At 43.1% G+C, this 24783-nt stretch overlaps 1 protein-coding gene and 1 long non-coding RNA gene across 3 annotated transcripts in view; one reads left to right on the forward strand and one right to left on the reverse strand.

The window, feature by feature from the left end:
* The window catches only part of LOC115546579 (NLR family CARD domain-containing protein 3-like), a 55576-nt gene extending 54109 nt beyond the window's left edge, over positions 1–1467 (reverse strand). Inside the window, exon 1 of the mRNA XM_030360183.1 lies at positions 1420–1467. Within this exon, the coding sequence (XP_030216043.1) occupies positions 1420–1441 (22 nt within the window). The 5' untranslated portion in view covers positions 1442–1467. The remainder of the gene's footprint in view (positions 1–1419) is intronic.
* A 16625-nt stretch (positions 1468–18092) lies between these two features.
* On the forward strand, positions 18093–20985 carry LOC115547912 (uncharacterized). Of its 2 annotated transcripts, none has more exons than XR_003977442.1 (5): positions 18093–18229; positions 18477–18536; positions 18859–18976; positions 19176–19326; positions 20902–20981. It is a non-coding gene; the product is annotated as an uncharacterized LOC115547912 (long non-coding RNA). The 2 variants fall into 2 exon arrangements; XR_003977441.1 differs by having other exon boundaries at positions 18097–18229; positions 19176–19292; positions 20902–20985.
* Positions 20986–24783: the final 3798 nt, after the last annotated feature.

Here is a 24783-nt window from a genome sequence, read left to right on the forward strand (position 1 = left end):
GCCATCCCATTAATTCCTATGACCTACTCTTCACACCTTGGTCCAGCCCCCATTCAATGGAAGCCACAAGATATGAGATATCTAGGAATCAACATTAAGACTCCCATAGAGGACGCATTTGATTAAAATGGCCCTCTCCCCCTTAAAACAATTAGGGAGGACAGTAAAAGATGGACAGTTCTTCCCATTTCATTATGAAGAGCAGAAGTGGTGAAAATTAATATTTCACCAAGATTATTATTTCTTACATCAGCAATTCCTCTTAAATCCCCTCTTTACTGGTTCAAATAAATTATTAAATGATTCTCTGATTTCTTGTGGAGTAATTAAAAAGAAGAATCAGCTACAAAAGACTATCCAGATCGAGGAAAATAGGTGGATTGGGAGTCTCAGATATTTTTTATTATTTTTATCTTGTTTATAATGCTAGGTTTCCTTTGTTGTGGACCTATACAGGCCAGAGTGAGTTAGGAATGGGTTGAGGAAACAATTTTAACCAGCCAAGACAAATCTTTCTCCCTCACCGCTTTATGGCATTACCCAAAAACCAATTTGAAAATAGTCAATCCTCTTATTAAATTTTCCTGTGAGGTAATAGTTACACAGAAGCGTTTCCCTTTCAATGGAGCATACTTACCTTCATGCCCTATATGGAGTAACCCCTATTAAAAGCGGGTGGAAAACATTAACAAACAAATCTGATACCCCAACATAACCCTACACATCTGGATCAAACCATTTAACCTGATACCCCCACAATAACCCAATATTTCTGGATCAAACAATTTAACCGGATACCCCAACATAACCCCACATATGTTGATCAAACCATTTAACCTGATACCCCCACACAATCTGGATCAAACCTTTTACCCTCATTCCCCACGATAACCCTTCATATCTGGATCAAACAATTGAATCCGATACCCCCACAACAACCCTACATATCTGGATCAATACCAACGCAATAACCCTACATCCTGTATCGGGATGAAAACCATTTAACCCCCAAGAGGAAAGATATCTCCACATTGAAGTAAAAAAGTTAGAATTTAGTCTGAACAGAACAAATAATAGTCTCATACTGTTCATAAAATTAGAAATTCTCCTGTTGTTGTTGTTAGGGCCAATTTATTCTTAGTTTTATTTTATTGAAAATTACCTCCCACTGCTGGCACTTTTATGTTGGTTTGAGATGCCTCCTGGAACTCAATATAGGTAAACAGGATGTGAGGCCCATTAGGGGGCCGCATTAGGAACACGCCATACAGTCTGGAGCGATATCGCTTTTTGACCATGAATGCAAACAAGAATACAAACAAGAACACAAATGCAAACACGTATACAAACACGAATAATAATAGCCAATACGCCCCTCCTCTCTGGAGGGGCGTCTATCTTTAAGCTCAGGAGGTATACCCATAGAGCGGTCACTCTTCATGGAGACACAGCTGGGTCCAGGGGAGTCTGCTCCCTCCTGCTGCTCTGGGCTTTAACACACACACACACACACACACACACACACACACACACACACACACACACACACACACACACACACACACACACACACACACACACACACACACACACACACACACACACACAGCTGTTACTCAGACTAATGATGGAGTCATCATTGCTGAGCTCTGAGATGGACAACATTCACAGACAGAGAGATGCTCTTCTTACCTCGTAGCTTTGCTCTGGCGGCCATGTTCCCCAGACAGAGTGGTTTTAGGGGTAGAACTCCCATCCTCTCTCTCCTCATCCATAGTAGACTGGAGACCTGGACACAAACACAACTCCTTCTGAACTTTAGCTGTTTATTGAGAGAGAAGATCATTGTGACTGCGTCACACTAACGCCTCCTTTCCACATACGTACATTCTCGTATGCGATCCAACCGTCTCCGACAGAAAGTCCATTCATTCCGATGTGATTCTCCGTAATGTCAGTTTTTCCTCCGAGACTCCTCCCCTCCGTAAAATTTCTGTCCGGTATGTCCGTAATACACGTTCAAAAAATTTAACTTTCGTCGTCGTTTTACGGAGATACCGTATGAAAGTTTTTATGTTTGTTCCTGGAAGGCCAAACTCCTCGCCGATCTCTTCCCAAGCCTGGTTGGTTTTGTTTTTATCTCTGTATATGTCGATCCTCATGTTCCAAAGTACCGGTCTCCTAAAAACGGCCATTATCATACGTTCCCCAATCTTTTTGGCTGACCGTAAATAAATTCATGTCCGTACGTAAAACACTAGCGCCCCCTTCCGTAAATTTACGGAAGCACGGATACGAAAAACATACGTATGTGGAAACGAGGCGTAAAGCATTATGGACGTCATAGAACATAAATATGAACCCCATGATATAACCACACTGCCCTCACCACAGTACAGATGTGTACAGCAGCTGCAAACTGAGAGATGAGAATTAAACACCTTGGAGACTGTAACAGTTCTTAAACTAAAACCCAAAAAAGTAGATGCAATAGCCTTGAAAAATTCTTCGTGTTATAATTTAGGGCTGAACGATTAATCGAAATCAAATCGAAATCGCAATGTAATAGAATGCGGTAGGCAAATCGCAAAGGCTGCGATAAAAAAAAAAAATAGTGATTTGTTACCGTTACTGACTGGAAATCAGTACGATTCATTCATTTTATTTTTATTTTACAATTCAATAGTTAAATAAAGAAGTTTATAATATAAATTAATCTCAATCTCGGCCTGGCCTAAAGGAAAGAGCAGTTTTTATGTTGACTGCTTTCAATGTTGTGTTGGTCATACTAACGAATGATTTATTTATTTCTTATTGAATAATACACAACATTGGGACCTAATAAATTATAAAAATCGCACATTAAATCGCAATCGAAATATTGGTCAAAATTATTGACCAGAACTATTGAACTATTTCTCCACTGAAACAAAGTCTGAGTTCTGTCACTTCACACTTCACAGATCCCATAGACCGTAAATCTACTGGTGAAGCTCAACACATCGATATGGTATCCTCGTATGACCAACGATTCTCTCTCTCGCTCTATGGCTCCAGCTGTGGTTTAAGCCATAGGAATCGAGTCTAGACCCCCATCTATTAAACTGTAGATCCCCAGTTGCTAGCCTAAGTACTCCCTTTCAATTTGAATTTCCCTTCAGTGCTACAAATGAAATGTGTACGAGAGTCTGGTAGGACCAGGCTACAGTCGCTACGCACACATATTTAACTTAAATATCAGCACATTCAAATGACTTATGTCCTTCTGTCCTTCTTTTGATTTGGAGTAGCATCAAGACAAATGAATCACTTGAATATTGAACGCATGCAGCGTTCAATTTACCGCACGGGTCAGAATAGAAAAGCAGTGAAACATGAACTAACGTTGTATTCTCTACAGTAAACTCATTATTATATACCAGTAACCTAAAGACAATATAAACGGTAGTAAACTGGTTGTTCATTATTATATACCAGTAACCTAAAGACATTATAAACAGTACACTGGTTGATCATTATTATATACCAGCAACCTAAAGACAATATAAACGGTAGTAAACTGGTTGATCATTATTATATACCAGCAACCTAAAAACAATATAAAGGGTAGTACACTGGTTGATCATTATATTCCAGCAACCCACAGACAATATAAACGCTAGTCAACTGTCACCCTACCTTACCTTATCTACTCCGGGATTAAAATGCGTCCATACGGAATAAAGTTGTAAAAGTATGAATGTAAGGGAAGAAACAGAGGTTAAAGTTTTCATAAAACAAGTTAATCAGGTGAAAGGTTTTAAAATCGGAGGAAGAAAGGCTGCTCGCTACGACGAATAGTTAGACGAGGAAGTTCAAGGAGCCGCGCCTCTCAGTGAGTGTCACGTGTTTTCTGGATAAAAGAAGGTGCGCGCGCACACAGACACAGACACAGATGGTGCCATGCCGTAATTCCGACGCCTCATTGTTCCGACGTCTCAATGGTCCGAAATATTTCCCATTAGATCGACATGCCACTATGCCGACGGTTCAATGTTCCGAAAACGGAACCCATTGGTCCGAAGGTCCGTTTGTCCGACTTTTCAAAAAGGAGGCGCATTACACCGGGATTCCACCGGACGCGTACGCGCCGCGGAACGGCTGCGTCCTTATGGCGAGTGGATTGTGCCAAACCTAAGGATTGTGCGAGTGGATAGTGCCAGGATTCCCTGGAGAAGGATAACAACGTGTGAAATGCACGTGTGGAGAAGCTACGCCGCTGCCGTGGGGAGAGGATATGCACGCCGCCGCCGTTGGGACTGGGGTTCGATTCCCAATCTATATATATATAATTTTTTTCTTCATTATTTTCTGGTATTAATATATCCAATGACTTGTTGATGAATAAGTTGATGACATTTTATAAAAAACGTTAGTTTCTATGTGTCAAAAAGACAAACTGTTTTAAAACAGATCTAAAAAATGTTTTGATGATTGTATGGGCATGATGTCACTTCATAGGGCAGAGGGGTAGGCCTATTCCACAAAGCCGGTTTTATCACATAACCGGGCAAATTAAACCAGGGTTTGCGGTAACCCTAGGTTTTCCGTTCCAAAATGAACACGGTATGTTAGTTACTATAGCAACATATACTCTGAATCAAACCTGGTCGGAGCAGGTTTTCTGCAGGTTATGTTTGGAACATAACCCGGTTTTGGGTATTTAATAGGGCTGTAACGATACACAAACTCACGATTCGGTTTGTATCACGATTTTTGACCCACGGTTCGATACATCCCACGATTTTTTGAAATTTAAAAAGCATTTTATTTAAACAACACTTATATACCAATTAACTTAATGTAACATTTAATAACAAATAATTTGGAACACTGAACAGATTTGAACAGAAAGAATACTATTAAAGTATAGCTAAATGAATAAAGAAATAACGTGTGGGAGGATGCTTTTTTCAACTGTTTGGTTGGTTTAGTCAAATATCCTTATTAGCACTTCTTATTAGGCTATGTAGCTTAAATAATGACATAATCAGGCCGTATAGAATGCAACATGTTTAATAGCCTAACTTTCAATAGATGGAGAAAAACCTGAATGTCATGAACGTCGCAATAACGAGGCGTTACGAGTAGCATATGTGTGTGCGCCAGAATGGCAATGTGCGTATGCGTGTGTGAGTGACGTCAGCGAGTGAGTGGACGAGCGAGGAGAGCGAGCGGTAGCGCGTGTGTCTAGTGAAGAAGCGAACGAGTCCGGTAGAATAAAGTACCCATCCTGTCAATAATCGGTGGCCGCTTCATTCCGACCTATAAGCAGACAAACTGCCAGTCAAATCACACAAAACACTAGAGCAGTCATACTCAAGTAGCGGCCCGCGGGCCTTTTGTGGCCCGCGGGGTGTCTATTAATGGCCCTCGAGCTGTTTTGAAAAGTTTTTTTAATTATTAAAAAAAAAAAAAAAAAAACGTGCTGGGCGCTCTTATTTTGAAACCGCGCGCCGCGATCTCAATACGAGGCTGGGGGTTGCAACGATAAACAGATAGCACTCCAGCCCACAGACCGCTCCAGCCCTCCTAAACTCGAGGCAGACAGTCCATCTCAGCAGCAGTCAAGGCCGATTTAGGGTCGTTTTAGACGCAGAGACGTAAGCACGTAATTTACACAAGGGACTTGTTTTAGACAAGTTTTGATTTACGGTTCCTTTAAAGTTCCTCAAGGATTGCGCATGTTGCAAGGGGATTCTCCGCCAGAACAGTAGGGGGAGCAACGAACGAATCTGTGGGCGTGGAAGTAGAAATCTGTGGGCGTGGAAGTGGAAATCTTCATCTCCTTCTTCAAAATTCTTCATTCGCTTCTGTCACGGCCTTTTAAAAATGGCGCTATTATGCTATAAAACCGGAAATGTGAGACTCCTGAAAGGATGTGGTTAGCTGGCCAATCACAGTCTTTGCGAGCTGCGTAGGGCCGTAGTGTTTCAGTCGCATAGTCAGGAATTTTGGCCGACGCACGTAAGGGGGGATATTTTACCGCGCAAGGGGGGGTTATGTATCTTACGTGCTTACGCGTTACGTCTAAAACAGAGCATATATCGGCCTCAGTCACACGTATACCGACCGGCCCCTTGAGTCACTGAATTTTTTTTTTGTGGCCCCTCATCATTTCTACTTGAGTACCCCTGCACTAGAGACAGGATCACACAGGCCCCCTCTGGATAAATGTCGTTCATATCGCATATGAGCACTTCGACGGCTGTGGAGAAATGCGATCCTCCGTAGCCACGGAGGATTGCAGTCGCATACTTACGGCATCGATAGGAGGTGGCGCTGTCAGCAGACTATTATTTAGACAAATTATTAGCAAATTTCAATCGGACAATTTGACCGCAGAGTTAGAAAGGGCGTATCGCGCTTCTGCCTTCTCACACCGCGAGACAGGTTCGTGGCTTTGAGTATCGCGATTTTCGGTTTGATACGCGTATCGTTACAGCCCTAGTATTTAAAGCTGCGTTCACCGCAGATTCCATGTGTTCACAACTAGTAAATCCTAAACTAAGTCATAAAATCACACTGAAGCGCTTTGTGGCCACATACATAGTTCAGGCGTTCTCACGGCGACGTAGGGCAGCAGGCGTCTTAGTGGCGACGAACTTATCCAGACGTCGAGAGGAGATGTTCCGATACCATTTTTTCCCTCCCGATACCGATTCCGATACTTATGCTGTGGGTATCGGCCGATACCGAGTACCGATACCAGTATGTTACAAAAATGACTGTGATATGATTATCATTGTGGTAAGGCCTGGGTCAGGTTAAACCCTTTGTAAATGAATGAATGAATAAGGCAAATTAAAGCCATTTATTTTTAAATAGAACAGTATAAAAAACAGTAGTGCAACAGCAACTTAAATAATGGTTATTTTAAAAAAATAATAAAGTGTAGCCACAATATCTTTAAATACAAAAGTCATTTAAATAGAACAGTATAAAAAAACAGTAGTGCAACAGCAACTTAAGTAAATCTATTCTTTCAAAAAAACTTATAGTGCAACACCAACCTATAAAGTAAACATTCAAAAAATACAAATCAAAAGAGCAGCAGCTACATAGTAAACAAAAAATACTTTAACAAGTAGGCTACACATTGCAGTAGCATTTGAGCAATTTACTATTGTTCATAATTTCAAGAGCAAAGGCAGATTCTTCTTCAGGAAGATTAGCATTTCTGCTCTCTCTCCTCCTAACCTGTTCGTTCTTGCATCAACAATGTTGGATGCTACACTGAACAGTCTCTCACTGTCAACACTGGTACAAGGAGCACAGAGAAACTTTTCAGCAGTGGCAGCCAGGGTGGGAAACCGAGTTTGGTTGACTCCCCAGTACTGGTATGGGCTGTCTGAGCGCCGGACCGTTTGTTCTGTCAAATATGTTTGTACTTGAACCTGTGTGCTTGTGCTGCTTGCCCCACGTTCCTCGCCATGCTCCTGTAGGATTTCCTCAAACAGGCCTTTGAAGCTGCTCTTTCTGCTGCTGCTGCTGCTGTCTGGCTGTGCTTCCATACGTGGGGCTTTATGGGGGTTGCCTGGCACTGCCTCTGCTCCCTCAGGTGTGGTCCTGCTGCTCTGTAAAGCCTCCATCTTCTCCACCTCTTGTGTCAGAGCATCCTTGGCATGCTTGATGCTGTCTGCACCTGTGAAGTATCTGAAACAGCATAGGAAAAATATTAAATGTCTTAATGTGTAAAATAAGCAAATAAACAACCTCCTCCATAGTAGCATTTAATAGTAACAGATTAATGCAATAGTAATAAATAATAATGCAATATGTAGTTAGCCAAAACACCATTTCAAACGTGTTTATAATATAGACATTTAATAAAAATATTAAGACGACATACCTGTCTTTGAATCGTGGATCTAAAAGAGTGGCAACTGCATACAAGGGCTCATTCTCGATGGTCTTAAATCTTTTCTGGACAGGGTTTTTTTCATGGTTTTTATACCAGTGTCCTCCTCGTTCTCCCGAGCAAGCAGGCGCTTCAGCACTGTGACCGAGGGGATGACTTCAGCTGCAGATGAGGTGGAGGAGCTCATCTGTCTGGTTAGTTCTTCAAATGGTGCCAGAACAGTGATGGCTTTCTCCAGTAAAGCCCACTGGTTAGCAGTAAGGGTCACTGGCAGGTCGTGGTCAGCTCCATATGCTGAAATTGACCGCTTCTGCTCCAGTAAACTCTCTGCCATATAATAAGTACTGTTCCACCTTGTTGCTACGTCTTGGTGCAGACGTTTGACGGGCATTTGCAGATCTTTTTGAAGATCCTCTAGGCGTGTAGTAGCCAGTGGCGAGTGTTTAAAATGCCCGACTATTTTCCTCCCATTCGCCAGTGCGTCACTCACGCTTCTCTGTGACAGTAGACCTTCATGCACCACCAGCTGGAGAGTGTGGGCGAAGCATCCCAAACTCGGTACATCCATCTCATCCATAGCTTTCTTCATGTTGCTAGCATTGTCGCGCAAAACAACATGAATGTTGGACTTAGGGATTTTCCATTGTACTAGCATCCCCTCAATTGCTTCGGCAATTAATTTGCCAGTATGTGACCCTCGGAACTCGTTGGCGTGCAGCACCGCACTTCGGGGGGTAAATGATGTCTCTCTGTCCACCCAGTGTGACGTTAAACTCAATAAAGACATGGGGCACACGTCGGAGCTCCAAATGTCATTGGTGAAGCTAATTGCATGCGCGTCTTTCAGCATGCACGAAATGTGTTCCCTTACTGCCTCATATAATTTGGGTAGCGCAGTTTCTGAGATGTATTTACGACCAGGCAAAGAGTACCGTGGCTCCAAATGCTCCATTAAGCGGCGAAATCCCACATTTTCGACGACGGACAGGGGTTGATCATCCAAGACAATAAATTCAACAATTTTGTCTGTTATCTTTGTGGCTTTTGGGCTGTCTTTGGGAAATTTTTCTCGTCGCTGGAAGGCAGTTTCCAGCGTTTGCTGCTGCAGCTCATCCTTCCTTTTCCCCTTTGATTTAAATTTGTCGTGCTCTTTAGCGTGACGCGTCTTCAAGTGTTTTATTAAGTTGCTATTGTTGAAATTAGCAACACTTGTGCCACCCCTGGAAATCTTTTCACGGCATACGTTGCATGTCACAGTCTTGCTGGTGGGAGCATCCAGCGTGAAATATTGCCACACCGCCGACATGATAGCGCTAGCTCCTTGATTGACAGGTGATCAATTCTTCTTCGCCCCTCTAAAACAGCAGGCTGCAGATGGCAGCACAGCGCAACTGTTTTAAGAGCCGCGAAGAAGAACTGTGTCAGCGATAACGGAGCTAACCAGTAAATAGCTTTCTATTTTAATAAATTACGTGGTATCGGAGGTGCCTGGACTCCAGTACTCGCCGATACCGATACCAGCATTTTCGGCAGTATCGGAGACATTTCCGATATTGGTATCGGAATCGGAACAACTCTAGAGTAGACGTACATTTTGTCTGAATTTCCTCATGTACGTCGCCGTGACACCGCCGCCGGTGGGCGGATCTTCCATGCCGTCGCTGCTGGTCTCTCGTCTGCAGTCCCAATCAATCCCATTCAAAATTTCACACATTCCCACGGCGACGTAGGGTAGACTGCTCCTTCGCCTCTTCCAGGGAATCCTTAGGTTTGGCACTATCCACTCGCCATAAAGGATTCCCTGGAAGAGGCGAAGGAGCAGTCTACCCTACGTCGCCGTGGGAACGTGTGAAATTTTGAATGGGATTGATTGGGACTGCAGACAAGAGACCAGCAGCGACGCCACGGCGACGGCATGGAAGATCCGCCCACCGGCGGCGGTGTCACGGCGACGTACATAAGGAAATTCAGACAAAATGTACGTCTACTCTTGACGTCTGGATAAGTTTGTCGCCACTAAGACGCCTGCTGCCCTACGTCGCCGTGAGAACGCCTGAACTATGTATGTGGCCACAAAGCGCTTCAGTGTGATTTTATGACTTAGTTTAGGATTTACTAGTTGTGAACACATGGAATCTGCGGTGAACGCAGCTTTAAATACCCAAAACCGGGTTCTGTTCCAAACTTAACCTGCGGAAAACCTGCTCCGACCAGGTTTGATTCAGAGTATATGTTGCTATAGTAACTAACATACCGTGTTCATTTTGGAACGGAAAACCTAGGGTTGCCGCAAACCCTGGTTTAATTTGCCCGGTTATGTGATAAAACCGGCTTTGTGGAATAGGCCTACCCCTCTGCCCTATGAAGAGACATCATGCCCATACAATCATCAAAACATTTTGGAGATCCGTTTTAAAACAGTTTTGGTCTTTTTGACACATAGAAACTAACCTTTTTTATAAAATGTCATCAACTTATTCATCAACAAGTCATTGGATATATTAATACCAGAAAATAATGAAGAAAAAAATTATATATATATAGATTGGGAATCGAACCCCAGTCCCAACGGCGGCGGCGTGCATATCCTCTCCCCACGGCGGCGGCGTAGCTTCTACACACGTGCATTTCACACGTTGTTATCCTTCTCCAGGGAATCCTGGCACTATCCACTCGCCATACGTCCTCTGCCCTGCGTCCATTCCTACCGGGCGTGTAACGGCAGTGTAGCACTGCCTTGCGAGCCAGCCGTATTCACGCGAGATCACGCGATAATCCTAAACCTAATGTACTCACCTTCCACTCCCAAAACTATTGCAATTAAATGCCACTCTTTGTCCTTTCTGACATTTTCCTTATAAAAAGGATGATTTGGTACATAAATTACTTCATGTTGCTGAACTTTGACAATGAGTCTCGTCGTCCATGTTGCCGACCCTCTGAGACCCTTTGATTGATTGACGGCTGACCTGTTGCCAATGGTCATGACGTAATAATGTTGATGTGAAGTTACATGAGCTGAGTATATATTGACAGGATGCTCTATGGCTTTTACTTTTCACTTCCTGCCCGGCTCGACCTGCTCTGTCGAAATTGACGAGGTTTAGCAGCGCCTCGCGGCAAAAATAGAAGTGCGACGGAAAGATAGCGCCGCGCCGCGGCACGCCGCTCCTGGGACGCTGCTGAAACGTTCCGCTGCGTGCCCGGTGGAAATGGTCTCATTGATTAGAGTGGCAGCGATCAGCAGCGTGACCGCGGCGCGTACGCCTCCGGTGGAATCAGGCCTTTAGGCCGACGGTTCAATATGCTGAATAGGTCAAGGCACAATTCCACATGTGTGATTATGAAACCAAAAATAAAAGACGATGTAGGCTAAGATCCAGCAGTGCACTTCACCAAGCCAGACTGTTGCTGTGGGCTTGAACGGTCACAAGAGGTGAATTTATGAAGCGCACGTTATACAAGGACTAATGCTTTTCCCGTAAAGAAGTCAAACGGTGAGTGAAAAACAAATAAAAATGAGCGAGGTATAAAACTCTTTATATGTAGTAGGCCTATTCGGCATATTGAACCGTCGGCCTAATGCGCCTCCTTTTTGAAAAGTCGGACAAACGGACCTTCGGAGCAATGGGTTTCGTTTTCGGTACATTGAACCGTCGGCATAGTGGCATGTCGATCTAACGGGAAGTATTTCGGACCATTGAGACGTCGGAACAATGAGGTGTCGGAATTACGGGCAGGCCCCGACACGGACACAGACACACTCCAGCAGCTCAAGAGTCAAAGTAGAGCAAAAGAGAGATTAACAGTAATAAGTACACCGGATACTGGCTCAGTATGAGTATAAGTACACAGGGAACTGGCTCAGTATGAGTATAAACACAGGGTACTGGCTCAGTATGAGTATAAGTACACAGGGTACTAGCTCAGTATGAGTATAAGTACACAGGGTACTGGCTCAGTATGAGTATAAGTACACAGGGTACTGGCTCAGTATGAGTATAAACACAGGGTACTGGCTCAGTATGAGTATAAGTACACAGGATACTAGCTCAGTATGAGTATAAGTACACAGGGTACTGACTCAGTATGAGTATAAACACAGGGTACTGGCTCAGTATGAGCATAAGTACACAGGGTACTAGCTCAGTATGAATATAAGTACACAGGATACTGGCTCAGTATGAGTATAAGTACACAGGATACTAGCTCAGTATGAGTATAAACACAGGGTACTGGCTCAGTATGAGTATAAGTACACAGGATACTAGCTCAGTATGAGTATAAGTACACAGGATACTGGCTCAGTATGAGTATAAGTACACAGGATACTAGCTCAGTATGAGTATAAACACAGGGTACTGGCTCAGTATGAGTATAAGAACACAGGATACTAGCTCAGTATGAGTATAAGTACACAGGATACTGACTCAGTATGAGTATAAACACAGGGTACTGGCTCAGTATGAGTATAAGTACACAGGGTACTAGCTCAGTATGAATATAAGTACACAGGATACTGGCTCAGTATGAGTATAAGTACACAGGATACTAGCTCAGTATGAGTATAAACACAGGGTACTGGCTCAGTATGAGTATAAGTACACAGGATACTAGCTCAGTATGAGTATAAGTACACAGGATACTGGCTCAGTATGAGTATAAGTACACAGGATACTAGCTCAGTATGAGTATAAACACAGGGTACTGGCTCAGTATGAGTATAAGAACACAGGATACTAGCTCAGTATGAGTATAAGTACACAGGATACTGGCTCAGTATGAGTATAAGTACACAGGATACTAGCTCAGTATGAGTATAAGTACACAGGATACTAGCTCAGTATGCGACCATACTGCCCCCCCCCCACCCCAGGCTCCCCTGGAGGGGGGGCGTTGGAGGCGGTCCTGGAGGTCAGCCCTGTGGTGCGGCGGATATTATTTAGATACAGAGCTCCGGGACTCCCGCCGGAGCGCCCAGAGCGTTCTAGAATATTTACAGAACACGGCCAAAAGCTGTGTGCGCCTCCCCGCTGCGGTACATCCACTGTAGACACTGTTGTTCCGGTGATCATTTGAAGCAGCTTTTGGATGTCATCACAGCAGAAATTAAAAAGTCAATTTAAGACTGGACAAATCATGTTCAAGGCAAAAAATCAACGACTCATTTGTGGAATTGTTTAGAACAGGAAGTAAGCTTAGCACAAACATAACTCAGTTTTAAAGGAGGTACAAAAACACTTTTTCTGAACGTATCGGGAGGTGTGTAGGGGAAATTGAGTACAACATTAGCTACACTGATTGTATTAAGATAGGTGATTTTGGGGTTTTGTTTTCTTCTTTGTTATAGTTTTTTTTATAATATTAGAGTATTGTATAAATAAAAAATGATTTGATGCATATTATGTTATATATATATATATTATAAAACTGAGCAGTTGAATAAGGGGGAATACATAAGCTTCGGCTTCCTTCCACTCCTTTTCGGACATAGAGTCTACATTTATTTTATAAATATTGTTAATGACACTTTATAATTATTGCCGTTTCATGTTATGTGTATTTGTATGACGTGTCATACTTGTTTATTTTTTTATTTTTTGTTCGCAATAAAGACGATAGAGCTGTGGATGTCCACGGGCTGTGGATGTCCACGGGCTGTGGCGCTCCCAGAGGACGACGCCGTGGAAGCGTATCGCCCGCCGTGGGGCGCAGCGAGGCCCCCTCCCCCTGAGAACTCTCCGCCCAAAGCGCTTTAAAGAGAAACCTGGGGGGGTTGAATCCCAGCTGAACCCGCGGGCTGCTCTTCAACGAATGCGTCCCTCTGACCCGCGGCCGCCCACTGCTCCGGGAGTGACGGTGTTACGCCGAAAAGTGATCAGCTGCCAGAAAGTGATTTCAGCCGCGGGAGCGCGCACAGCCTGTTAAAGCCAGGCTGTATCGCCTCGAAACGTGTGGGCGGCAGCAAAGTCTCATCAGTCATACTAGTCAATAGCACTACAGGACTATTGCCCGCTGTATTAACACAGATATGTATTTTAAGGTGACAAGACATCAACGTTGTACGGGGATCAGAAATATAATTTTAACTGCAAGATTCGGCTTGAGATCATTTTCTGGGTTCGATCCCCAAAGCCCACAGTCTAACACGTAGCATTCTACACAGCAGGAATCAAAATGATTCAATAGAAATTTTGACAAATTGCAATGCAGTCATACATTTAATAAGGTTTGTAACCATGTGGTTTCACAGGAGACAAACCATCACCCTATTTATATGATTCAAAGTTATTCATATTTTTGATCCATCACGGATCAGAGTGGACCACAGTACCTTAGTCGTCTTCCTGCTGTAATGAAGTGAGCCACACCAAACCGTCCGACTCATAACAAAGAAACTATGAACCAACCAGTTGGACCAGTTCCCCTCCCAGTTCATACTCCTCCCAGACATGAACTAACATGCTAAGGTGGCTGATCCAAGAACAATAACTTTATTAAAATAAGAACGATGGACAGAGAGCTGTGATGTGTAGAAGCTCAGAGAAAACCCAAGAGACACTTGATGGTTCAACCAGCATGTAGAGACACTCAGTCACTGAGTCAGCTGCTTCTGTACAGCAGAACCAACAGAACAAAGATACCATGTTAAAAAATTAAGTAGAAAAGGCTTCCTCTGCTCTGTGTCTGCTGAACACCTCCATGTACATTCCTCCTCCGTCCTTTAAAGACATCATCACCTTGTTTATATGAACACTTTATTTGCGGCAGTGTTATGTATGAATCACTAGAATCAATAGATGGATAATTTCTCTTTTCAGAAGAGCAGAGTACTGATTAGAGTGTCGTCAGAGTACACGATACTCAGTACAAGATACTCAGAGTACAGAGTACTCAGTAAGGGTTAGCATGTTGTACTGGCGTGTGATTCTATAACAGACAAGGTATTTAGTTTACTATTTCCTTCATTCATTCCTCTTAAATGAGTCACCTCGTTGGGTTGGATTCATCTTGTGTTTATCCTTCCTCACACCCTTTACTGGGTGTGACTTACACCCTGTACTGACAGGTATGGAATGGCCAAGGCAAGACGCACACACACACACACGCACACACGCACACACACACATTATTCTATCTGGATGAGATACTCTCATGATTGTGTGAGGGTCACCTGCTACCGTTTGTGCAGAAACAGTTTTTTTTAACGAAAAAAAGGATTGCTATGGTCCCATGAGTGTGATGTCAACACCACAAATTAATAGAAGACCCTCCATGGCTCCTATTCATGTAGGTGATTATCTGGTTGGGTTGGATTCTTGCTGCACCCTTTATAGGCAGGTATACAACAACACAAACCTTGAGTCTCATCGAACCAGCACAGTTTACAACCATTGTAACGTGATGTCACTCAGTATTCAGAGGGCGCTTAGGGTTTCAGGATCTTTATTCTTTATTTTTTATTTTATTTTCTATTCTAACTTATAACAATTATGGTCCTAGATTTGGGTAATAACGGTACAATAACATACAAACAATAACACTACAAACAATAAAACATAACACACAATGATCCAATGGATGGAAGTCAGCCTGCATTCCTCCAGAGAGCTCCGCAAGGTGCAGTCCCCTGAAGGGGAGATCAACCCGCGCTGCCCCAAGAGCTGCGCCAGCTGAAGTCCGACACACTGTCTACTGCGAGGACTTCTTATACCGTGGCACACAGGTGACAGAAAGGCTGAGATCAGCTCTGCTCCACACATGGAAAAATCTATCATGTGGTTCCCCCTTCATCGTGTAAGCTCCATCTGCTATTCCTTGCATTGTCGAGTCTCTCTACTTGTTCCTAGCGTTAGCCAACGTTAACCTTTGTGCCTGGGGTATCCCGGGCACGAGGGAGCAGAAATCCCCTCATGCATTCTTCTCCTTGATGAGAATACAGGAAACTCTGTCCTTTAAGCAAACATTATTTGATTTGATCCTTGACAACTGTCGTGTGAGGTGTGACTTCTCAGTTGGACCCCCCCCACACACACATGTAGAAACCCATGCCAGGTGGACCCCCCCCCAGACACACACACCCACACCAGGTGGTACCCTAGCCATGCTCACATGTGTACCACTTCCATCTCATGTCAAACCCACATGCCACAGAGCCATCCAAGGCAGGACTCTCGTGCCAGGTCACGTCCTCATAACAATAGCATCCCACCAGCCACGCCCAGCTCTCCTCCAGGACATCCAGAGCAGAACACAACCTTCACGGCCTCCAGAGAGGTCAATGATGAACAACTTCCTTCCGTGGCGCCCCATAACCCTGTCATACATAGCTAAACAAGCAAATGAAAATGAAATACCTACCAACGCAACTGAAATGTTAATATTAGACAATTAACAATATTATGAAAATTACGTAGGTCTCCCATAATCATTCAGGTAATCAATACGTCCGTGCCTGTTACAGCTATTTCAATGATATGTGTGTTATATATCCGTGTTCAACGCCATTCATGTTAAGTAAAAGGACAAATCTCAGACTTTGGAAGTTAATGGAGTTAATGGAAGTTAATTCGGAATTTAATTAAATTCGGAAGTTAATGGAGACGTGCACTTCAAAATAGGTCCATAGCAAGGAGCCGTTTGTTTCAGTACGACTCCTTTCAGCTGCCCATCCAACATAAACTGCTAATAAAACGCTTGAGGAGGCGTTTTGAAAAGAAAAAACTTACATTTTTTTAGAACAGGGTAGAAATATAATTATGAGCCTTTGATTGATATCCAGACATTTTTTGCGGAGACACATTCCTGTTCCCCACTTGTATTGGAGTGGACGGCAATATCTACTTCTGGGCCACATGAAATGACGGACCCCCGTCCACAGCCAGCTTAAACAGCTGCAATACCAGGCTTGGCCTCTGAGCACTGGTGGATTGCGGAAGTATGCGCCTATCCTGGGCAAGTAGGTCTATCTGCAGCCGGAGCCACTTGCCAAACACGCCCATTGCTCTGCCATACACGCCCATTGCTTTGCCAAACACGCCCATTGCTCTGCCAGAAACGCCCGTTGCTTTGCCAACCAGGTCAAGTAAATTTTCGGAAATGTAGGGGGATATTATGAGTGGCCCCACGTCGAATGGCATGACCCAAGATACGTCAGACAGAGAAAGCGCGCAAATTCGATCCAAATATGTTTGACAGTGGAAGGATTTACATGGTTGCTTGGGTTATAGACTTCAAGACCATGTCCAAGAACCCCCCCCCCTCTTTCTCCTTTAAGTTTGGCGCCGAACAACTCGGCCCATACCAAGTGTGACGGGATATTGTTGGTCAATGAAATGATTGAATAAATGTTCAACATGCATGCATGTAGCCTACTACTTTGACTTTCTAATCTTCTGGCGAAATTACCCAGGTTAAGTGTAAATATTAAGCATATATAAAGCACATACGTGCCTTTTTTTTCATAAATATCCTTAATACATAAAGCGGTGCAGTAAGAATTAAATGACGTCTTCCAAGTAGCTCTAAGCACTGCTTATTAATATTAGACCAAACAAGACTCGTAATGGTAGGTAAAACAATACTTTATTAAAGCATGCAATTGTGTTCTAGAACAAAATAAAAAGAAAACGTATGAAGTGCTTATGATATTGAAGCCTACAGCGATCATTAGTTAACGTGTGTGGCGGACGGTACCACCTTGTCATTTGTTTACCCAGGTGCCACAGCAACACCATTGCTACCTCTCATTGGCTGAATCTTTGAGAACGTTGTAGACTCAATCAATATAAGGTTGCGGGGAGACGAAGCTCTTTTCGTTTGTATATTTTATTTACGTGACCATATTTTTGTTTTATGTTAAAAAAAAGAATCAAATAACCAGTTATCTTGTTTTGGGGAACCAGTTTTTGTCGTTCACCTTCGGGATTCGTTCGTTGTGAACGAATCGGTCGCGACCGACTAATCCTTAATGGCCACCATTGAACGAGCAATGGGCGTGTCTGGCAGAGCAATGGGCGTGTTTGGCAAGTGGCTCCGGCTGCAGATAGACCCTACTCATCCTGGGGGCCTGTTCGATCCACACTTCACGATTAGCCCGTTTTGAGTACGGCATCCAGGTCCTTGAAGTATACTTATTTTCGCCGGATCTGAATTGGAACGTACTGCGTACTCAAATGTTGGCTAGTAAGTACGGACAGTACGGGTATTGGAACACGGCAGAAGGGGCGGGACTTCGCCCAAGTTTTCCCGCTTCTTCTCAGTTTGGGGCCGAATCAACTGAACAATAGAATCTCGGATCTCCATTTTTGTGCCATTCAAGTGCATGTGGTAAGGCATATTATGCTCTGAAATGTATTATATTCTAAACTTGTTTGGCTATTATATAATTGAATGGCTAACATAACTAAGCATAAGTGGACGACGTAAGTGATTTATGGTCAGAATCCCTCCAATCATCGTGTTGACTAGTCAGCGCCATTTCACTAACCAACGTTAAGTAACTCTTATTAACTTAGCAAAGGGATGTTAGCCGTCGACATTTACCCCAGATGCTCTGATTATGTTTCATTGTTAGACGATTGATCTGGACTCAAGCTGTAGGCCTACCAGTCAGATGAGTAACTCAGTGGAGGAGGTGACCATATCAATACTTTAAACATCTGTTCATGCAACATTGGTGAGTTAAACACCATTAAATACGATCAGATGAGACCAATGTGTTCATGAAAGGGACCCTCCATGGAGAGAATGGCAATTTAGGAGAACGATATTACTTTATTTATGCAAAATATGTGGGATTTACAACAGTTAATTGGCTGCTCTATAGCAACTGTTGACTTTGATATATTCAGGATTACCTAGAATGTGTTACGGTTGTAGTTAAGGTTGTTTATCTACAAAGTGGTAAGGTTGTAGATGAACAGTATTGGACATTATGTTGTCTGTTTGTGGTGAAGGAGGACTTTGCGGATATCAGGGCCTACTTTTCCACAACAAAATGGAACCGCCTCTGTATGGCGGAGAAAAAAAGATTCCTGCAGATCAAGGAAAACCATTTGGTTATGTCGTCTCTTGGTAAACCACTCGTACTTAAATACTATTTTACTGAGTACATTGCTATACATACAGACACAGGTGGTGCTGCTGTACACATCACTGCTTCTTTCGTGTGTGTGTGTGTGTGTGTGTGTGTGTGTGTGTGTGTGTGTGTGTGTGTGTGTGTGTGTGTGTGTGTGTGTGTGTGTGTGTGTGTGTGTGTGTGTGTGTGTGTCAGGCCTGTCCTTTGTGGCTCCAGCCTTCATGAGGAGAGAGATGCCCGGCCAGGTGAGAGTCTGCTCACCTGAAGAGACAGACTCTGAGGAGGAGCAGCTCTGGACCTCTGGATTGACCGGTACAAAGACATTTACAAAACATTTCTGGAAGGGGTAATGTGCAGTGAACATTATCCCTTTCAAAGCCCTGAAGATACATTAGCCTGCATATAGTACTGCTTAATCATTTGACCAAAGATATAGCAACAAAAAGGGGTTTTATTGATTTAAAGGGATTTTATTGCATCTGAAAAAAGGAAAACCTGTAATAAACATTTTTAATAATAGGTTGTACATCATAGTAAATTAGCAGGTTATGTTACCCATTTTAGTCAGTTAGTTGAAGTGAGTCGTTTATATACTACTTTATAGTCAGTAGGGTTTTGACTCCGAACTTCGTTATTCGAATATATTTCGAATATCAAAAAATAAATCAAAATTCGAACGAATATTAGGCAGCCCTTAATATTCAAACCTGTTATGGGCAGGCCAAGAGGGAGAGACGTCGGAGAACCCGACGCAGTCTGTTCATAATATTGTAATGACCATGGAAGAGGCAGTGAATGAAGCATTGATTAGACCGCGATTTATTAGAAACCTAATAAACCGGTGGAACACGCAAGACCGGTAACCATAGCAACGCCGGTAAACAAACCTCGCAAAGCCCAATCCAGGGCTGAATCCGAATACTCATACTCATAGTATGCAATTTCTAGTACGCCACAAATATAGCGCGTCCGAAGGCTCAGTACGCATTGTGTAGTACGAAAAAAGTTTCCGAATGCGTACTACCGCCACAGTATACAACGGTAGGTCACTACACTATCCCACAATGCAACCGGAATCTGGTAACGAACGAAGAAGAGATGGCTGCCAACAGCGGCTTAGAAAGACGTTGTAGAAAGCGGCGAAAAAAAGAGTAATTAAAAAGAGTAAAAAAGTAAAGTAAGTAATGAAGTAAAAAGAGACATTTTTAATTTAATAGCAACGATGACAAGACGGAAAACAGGTAACTTATCAAGGTAAACTTGCCGGCATCTGAGGGGAGATACGTCATCTCCAAACATCCGGTGGAGTTTCGGCGGTGTTCTGAAGCGTTCAGAGGCGGTCTACGCATAGTTGTAGACCGAAATAGTATGTACTAAGTATTCGGATTCAGCCCAGGTCTTACTGAAGGCATTTAATGGTCAAAATATTATTAATAAATATTCAAATATATTTGAATATTAATAAACAAACAAACTTCGAATATGATTTTTGGGCAAAAGTCGAAGCCCTAATAGTCAGTTAGTAGCATACATCCTTACTTATAGTTAGTCAGATATAGTATGTAAGTTAGGTTTTATCCTTCATTGGTTGTTAGTAGCTTATACTACCTTTTTAGTCAGTTAGTAGTCAGTAGGATACCTCCTTACTTAGAGTCAATAAGTAGTTATTTGTTTAAATATTAATTTATCTTAAGTCAGAAAGTGAAATACTACCTTATAGTAAGTTAATAGTAATAGGTTTTATACTGCCTCGGTTGTTAATAGCTTCTAAGCTACCTTTTAGTCAGTTAGTCATAGTTAATATAGTACATCCTTACATATGGTCTGTTTGTTGTAGTTAATAGGTCACATCCTAACTCATATAGTCAGTTGGTAATAGTTAGCAGGTTACATCCTAACCTAAAGCCAGTTATGTCAGCAGGTGCTCGAGTGTGGAAGCCACCAACAGTCAGACAGGGGTCTCTACAGCAGCCCAGTACGTCAGATGCAGTTTCTGTACAGGTATAAACAGCATTGTCTACCGGTGTGACCGGTAGACAATGTTGTGTGTACCGCGTAACAAAGTAAGTAATGCGTTAATACAGTTCCCTAACTACTTTTTCATGTAAAAAGTAAAGTTACGAGCAACTACTGAAAATATGGTAACGAAACATAGTTCCTTTTTCAATTCGGCACCACGTTACTTTTCCCAGGGACAGATTGACAGCGATTCTGCCTTCTCAGGCAGTATGCTATTGCGCAAGCACGCAGGCGCGCAGCAAGCGCTCCTGCGTTGCGCAATAGTCCCTTCACGAGCTCTCATTCCACAACGTACGAGACAGACGCTGGTAGCGTGAAGCCGTCGCTGCAATCAGACATTGCTTCCGCAGGCATTTTGAAAGCCAGTCCTTACAACAAAATGCCAGTGGTGGAACGAGATGACAAACGTTGTCACTGTTTACCTGTCTAAGGACATGGTTCACTTTCAAAATGTCGATAGAAAGGGCTTTAAAGAGATGGTCAAAACACTCGATCCCAGGTACGCGTTACATGCCAGCCAAATTGAGATGCCAAAACTATACGGCAAGGTCCGCAAGCAAGTGGAGAAACAAATCCATACTATTAAACATTAGTGTTTTTGTTTTTTTTCCAGTATTTTTCCCCCTTCAGAGGCATTTATATCGAAATTAGAAGATAAAATGAACATACCGTGATATAATGTGTGTGTGTGTGTGTGTGTGTGTGTGTGTGTGTGTGTGTGTGTGTGTGTGTGTGTGTGTGTGTGTGTGTGTGTGTGTGTGTGTGTGTGTGTGTGTGTGTGTGTGTGTAACGGAAGCTCAAACATGCACCAGGGAATGGGCGTGTACTTAGGCATTAACCGCAAAACTGCGATCTGACTATTTTGTTTATTTCTGCCGCATTGGCTGTCAGGTAAATCCATATCAGAAATGTTTTTTTATTTAATAAAAAAAAAAATATATATATTTTTTTTTTCTTTTTCATATCGAGCATTTATGTCTAATGCTTATCGTCGTAATCGGCGTGAGATTTATCGCGATTAATAATTGTAATCAAGTTATCGCCCAGCCCTACCGTGATGTACATTTTAGTCCATACCGTACAGCCCTAGCACCTACCCACATTAATAAAACAAGGAGTACTCCTATGTCTCTGGAGGGACCACTCCTTCTCATCCAGAGATCGACCCCCCCGGAGGAGGAGTAGAGAGGGGCTCTGCAGTCCAGGAGGAGGTCTCCTTGGGTTAGCTCTGATCCCACCACTGCTTCCCTGCAATAACACCTTTTTGTGCACGTATGTCTGTAACTGTGTGTGTGTGTGTGTGTGTGTGTGTGTGTGTGTGTGTGTGTGTGTGTGTGTGTGTGTGTGTGTGTGTGTGTGTGTGTGTGTGTGTGTGTGTGTGTGTGTGTGTGTGTGTGAATCAGTTCTCCATGAACATTTGCAGGGCTCAAGTATTTATTCAATAGAGACGAACCTGAGAAATGTTCTCAGAGTTAACTACCAAGAACCGGAAGTACCTAAGGATGACGACTACTTCTGTAAGAGGGCTCACTCTCTCTCTCTCTGTCTCTGTCTCTCTCTCTCTCTCTGTCTCTGTCTCTGTCTCTGTCTCTGTCTCTGTCTCTCTCTCTGTCTCTGTCTCTGTCTCTGTCTCTGTCTCTGTCTCTCTCTCTGTCTCTGTCTCTCTCTCCCCACCTCTTTTTCCCCACCTCTTTTTCATTCACAAACCAATTTTTAATCTTCCTGTTTCTGTCTATTTAATATAGATTTGTAGCTGAAGCTCTTTTGGACGTAATAAATAAATGAACTCTCTCCAGTCTGTGATGAGTGTAGGACTTTCTTCCTCGAAGAGTGCGAGGTCCACGGTCCTATCGTCTTCATGGCTGATCGCCCTGTTGCTGTCAGAGAGAAAGACAGAGCCAAGAAGACGCTGCCCGCTGGGTTTGAGGTATATGTCGTACTTTAACACAACAAAGTTCTCCCCGTCCAATGAGACAGTATAACATTCATTGTTTAATACATTTCCCAGCTAATGTATATAAAAACCGTAATGTTAACAGTTATATTTCCAGAGCAGATGGATATATCTCTCTCCCCCAATGGTTCTTCTTCCTGAATCGTGCTTTCTGTCTATCTCTCCCTCTCTCCCCCCATTTCCCTCTATCTGCCTCTCTTTGTGACTCCCTCTCTGAACTCCCCCCCCCCCTGTCCCAACCCCCTCTTTCCTTTCCTCCCTCCCTCTTCCTGTCTAAATCTCTCTTTCTCACTTGTTTCCCAACTACACATCTCCATTCATTTCTTATCATATCTTATCTTCCTCTCCCCCCCTCCATCTCACCACCTCTCTTCCTCTCTCCATTCCTCTCACCTCTCTTTGTCTCTCCCTGCCTCATTCTCTACATCTCTCCTCTCGCCTCTCCATGTGTCTCCATCTCGCTCTCCTCTACCTCTCTTGTATTCTATCTCTCCTCCCTCCTCCACCTCTCCCTCCCTCTATGTATTCCTCTCACTCTACGACTCTCCTCCTCTCTCCATCTCTGTCTCATGTGGGGTAGATCAGAGATTCTGGGATCCCTGGGGCCGGTCTAGGGGTGTTTTACTGTGGAGACGGTGGCCTTCCCATTGGAACACACTTTGGACCCTACGAAGGACACAGGACCGATGAAGAGGGAGCCCTGGAGAGTGGATACTCCTGGGAGGTCAGTGTGTTTGTATTCATTTATTTTGATCTAGTCTTGTATGTGTGCTTTTGTGTTTATTGGATGGCATAGAGTCTGATTAACACATTTCTCCAGATCTACAAGAGCAGACACAATGATTACATTGATGCAAAGAGAGAGACACTTTCTAACTGGATGAGGTAGGACCCTATTCACTTTTATACCATCTACTGCATGAATAATGTTCACAATTTTCTTACTTACATTACTTTATTGATAACATTTATATTTCTCCATGTCTGTTATCTGATTAGATCCACAATATTTTCTGTGTTGCTATGACATATGCAGAAGATACACTGTAAAGGTATGTTGACGTACCTGTCTGTGTGTTAGGTACGTCAATTGTGCTCGTAATGAAGAGGAACAGAACCTGATAGCGTTTCAGCACAAAGGAGGGATTCTGTATCGCACCTGTGGCCTCGTGACTTCAGGAGCAGAGCTCTTGGTCTGGTATGGGGACGAATACGCCAGACATCTGGGAATCGGATTTGATCAACTGTGGAACAACAAGAGCTCTACTAAAGGTCTGCCTTCAAGTCTGTCTTTCTGTCAGGGTTTGGTTTCTATGCGGCACTTCATGACCACATCTCTCATTTTAATTCAAAAGAGCTTGGACAATAAAAATCTACATTAACAAAGCAGTCAAGAAATTATACAGGAAATAGTAAAGTTTTAACATAAATTTAAATATAATAAACAAAAGATGACAACATAATAGAAAAATATTCTTACTTGGAATAATGTCTAAATGAAAAATATACAGTACCATGGAGGTTTCAAAAAAACAATCCAATTATACAAATTCAGGTATGCTTGATTAGGATGTGCAGCCTTATCAAGCCCCAAAGCCTAAACCACCTGACTCTGGCCAGGTGAGGCTGCTTAAACCAGCCATCAGCAGCACTCTCAAAAATAAAATACATATGACTCTCTCTTTCTCCTAGGAGGGAGATCCCAGCTGACACCAGCACAGGCTTTCCCCTGTCCCGAGTGTCCGTACTCCTACACGTCTCAGATCTTCCTCCACAAACACATGAAGAGGAGCCATGGCGACCTGTACGGCCGACTGCTGAGGAGTGGAG

The sequence above is a fragment of the Gadus morhua genome, chromosome 7, assembly GCF_902167405.1.
Source record: "Gadus morhua chromosome 7, gadMor3.0, whole genome shotgun sequence".
NCBI classification, from domain to species: Eukaryota; Metazoa; Chordata; class Actinopteri; order Gadiformes; family Gadidae; genus Gadus; species Gadus morhua.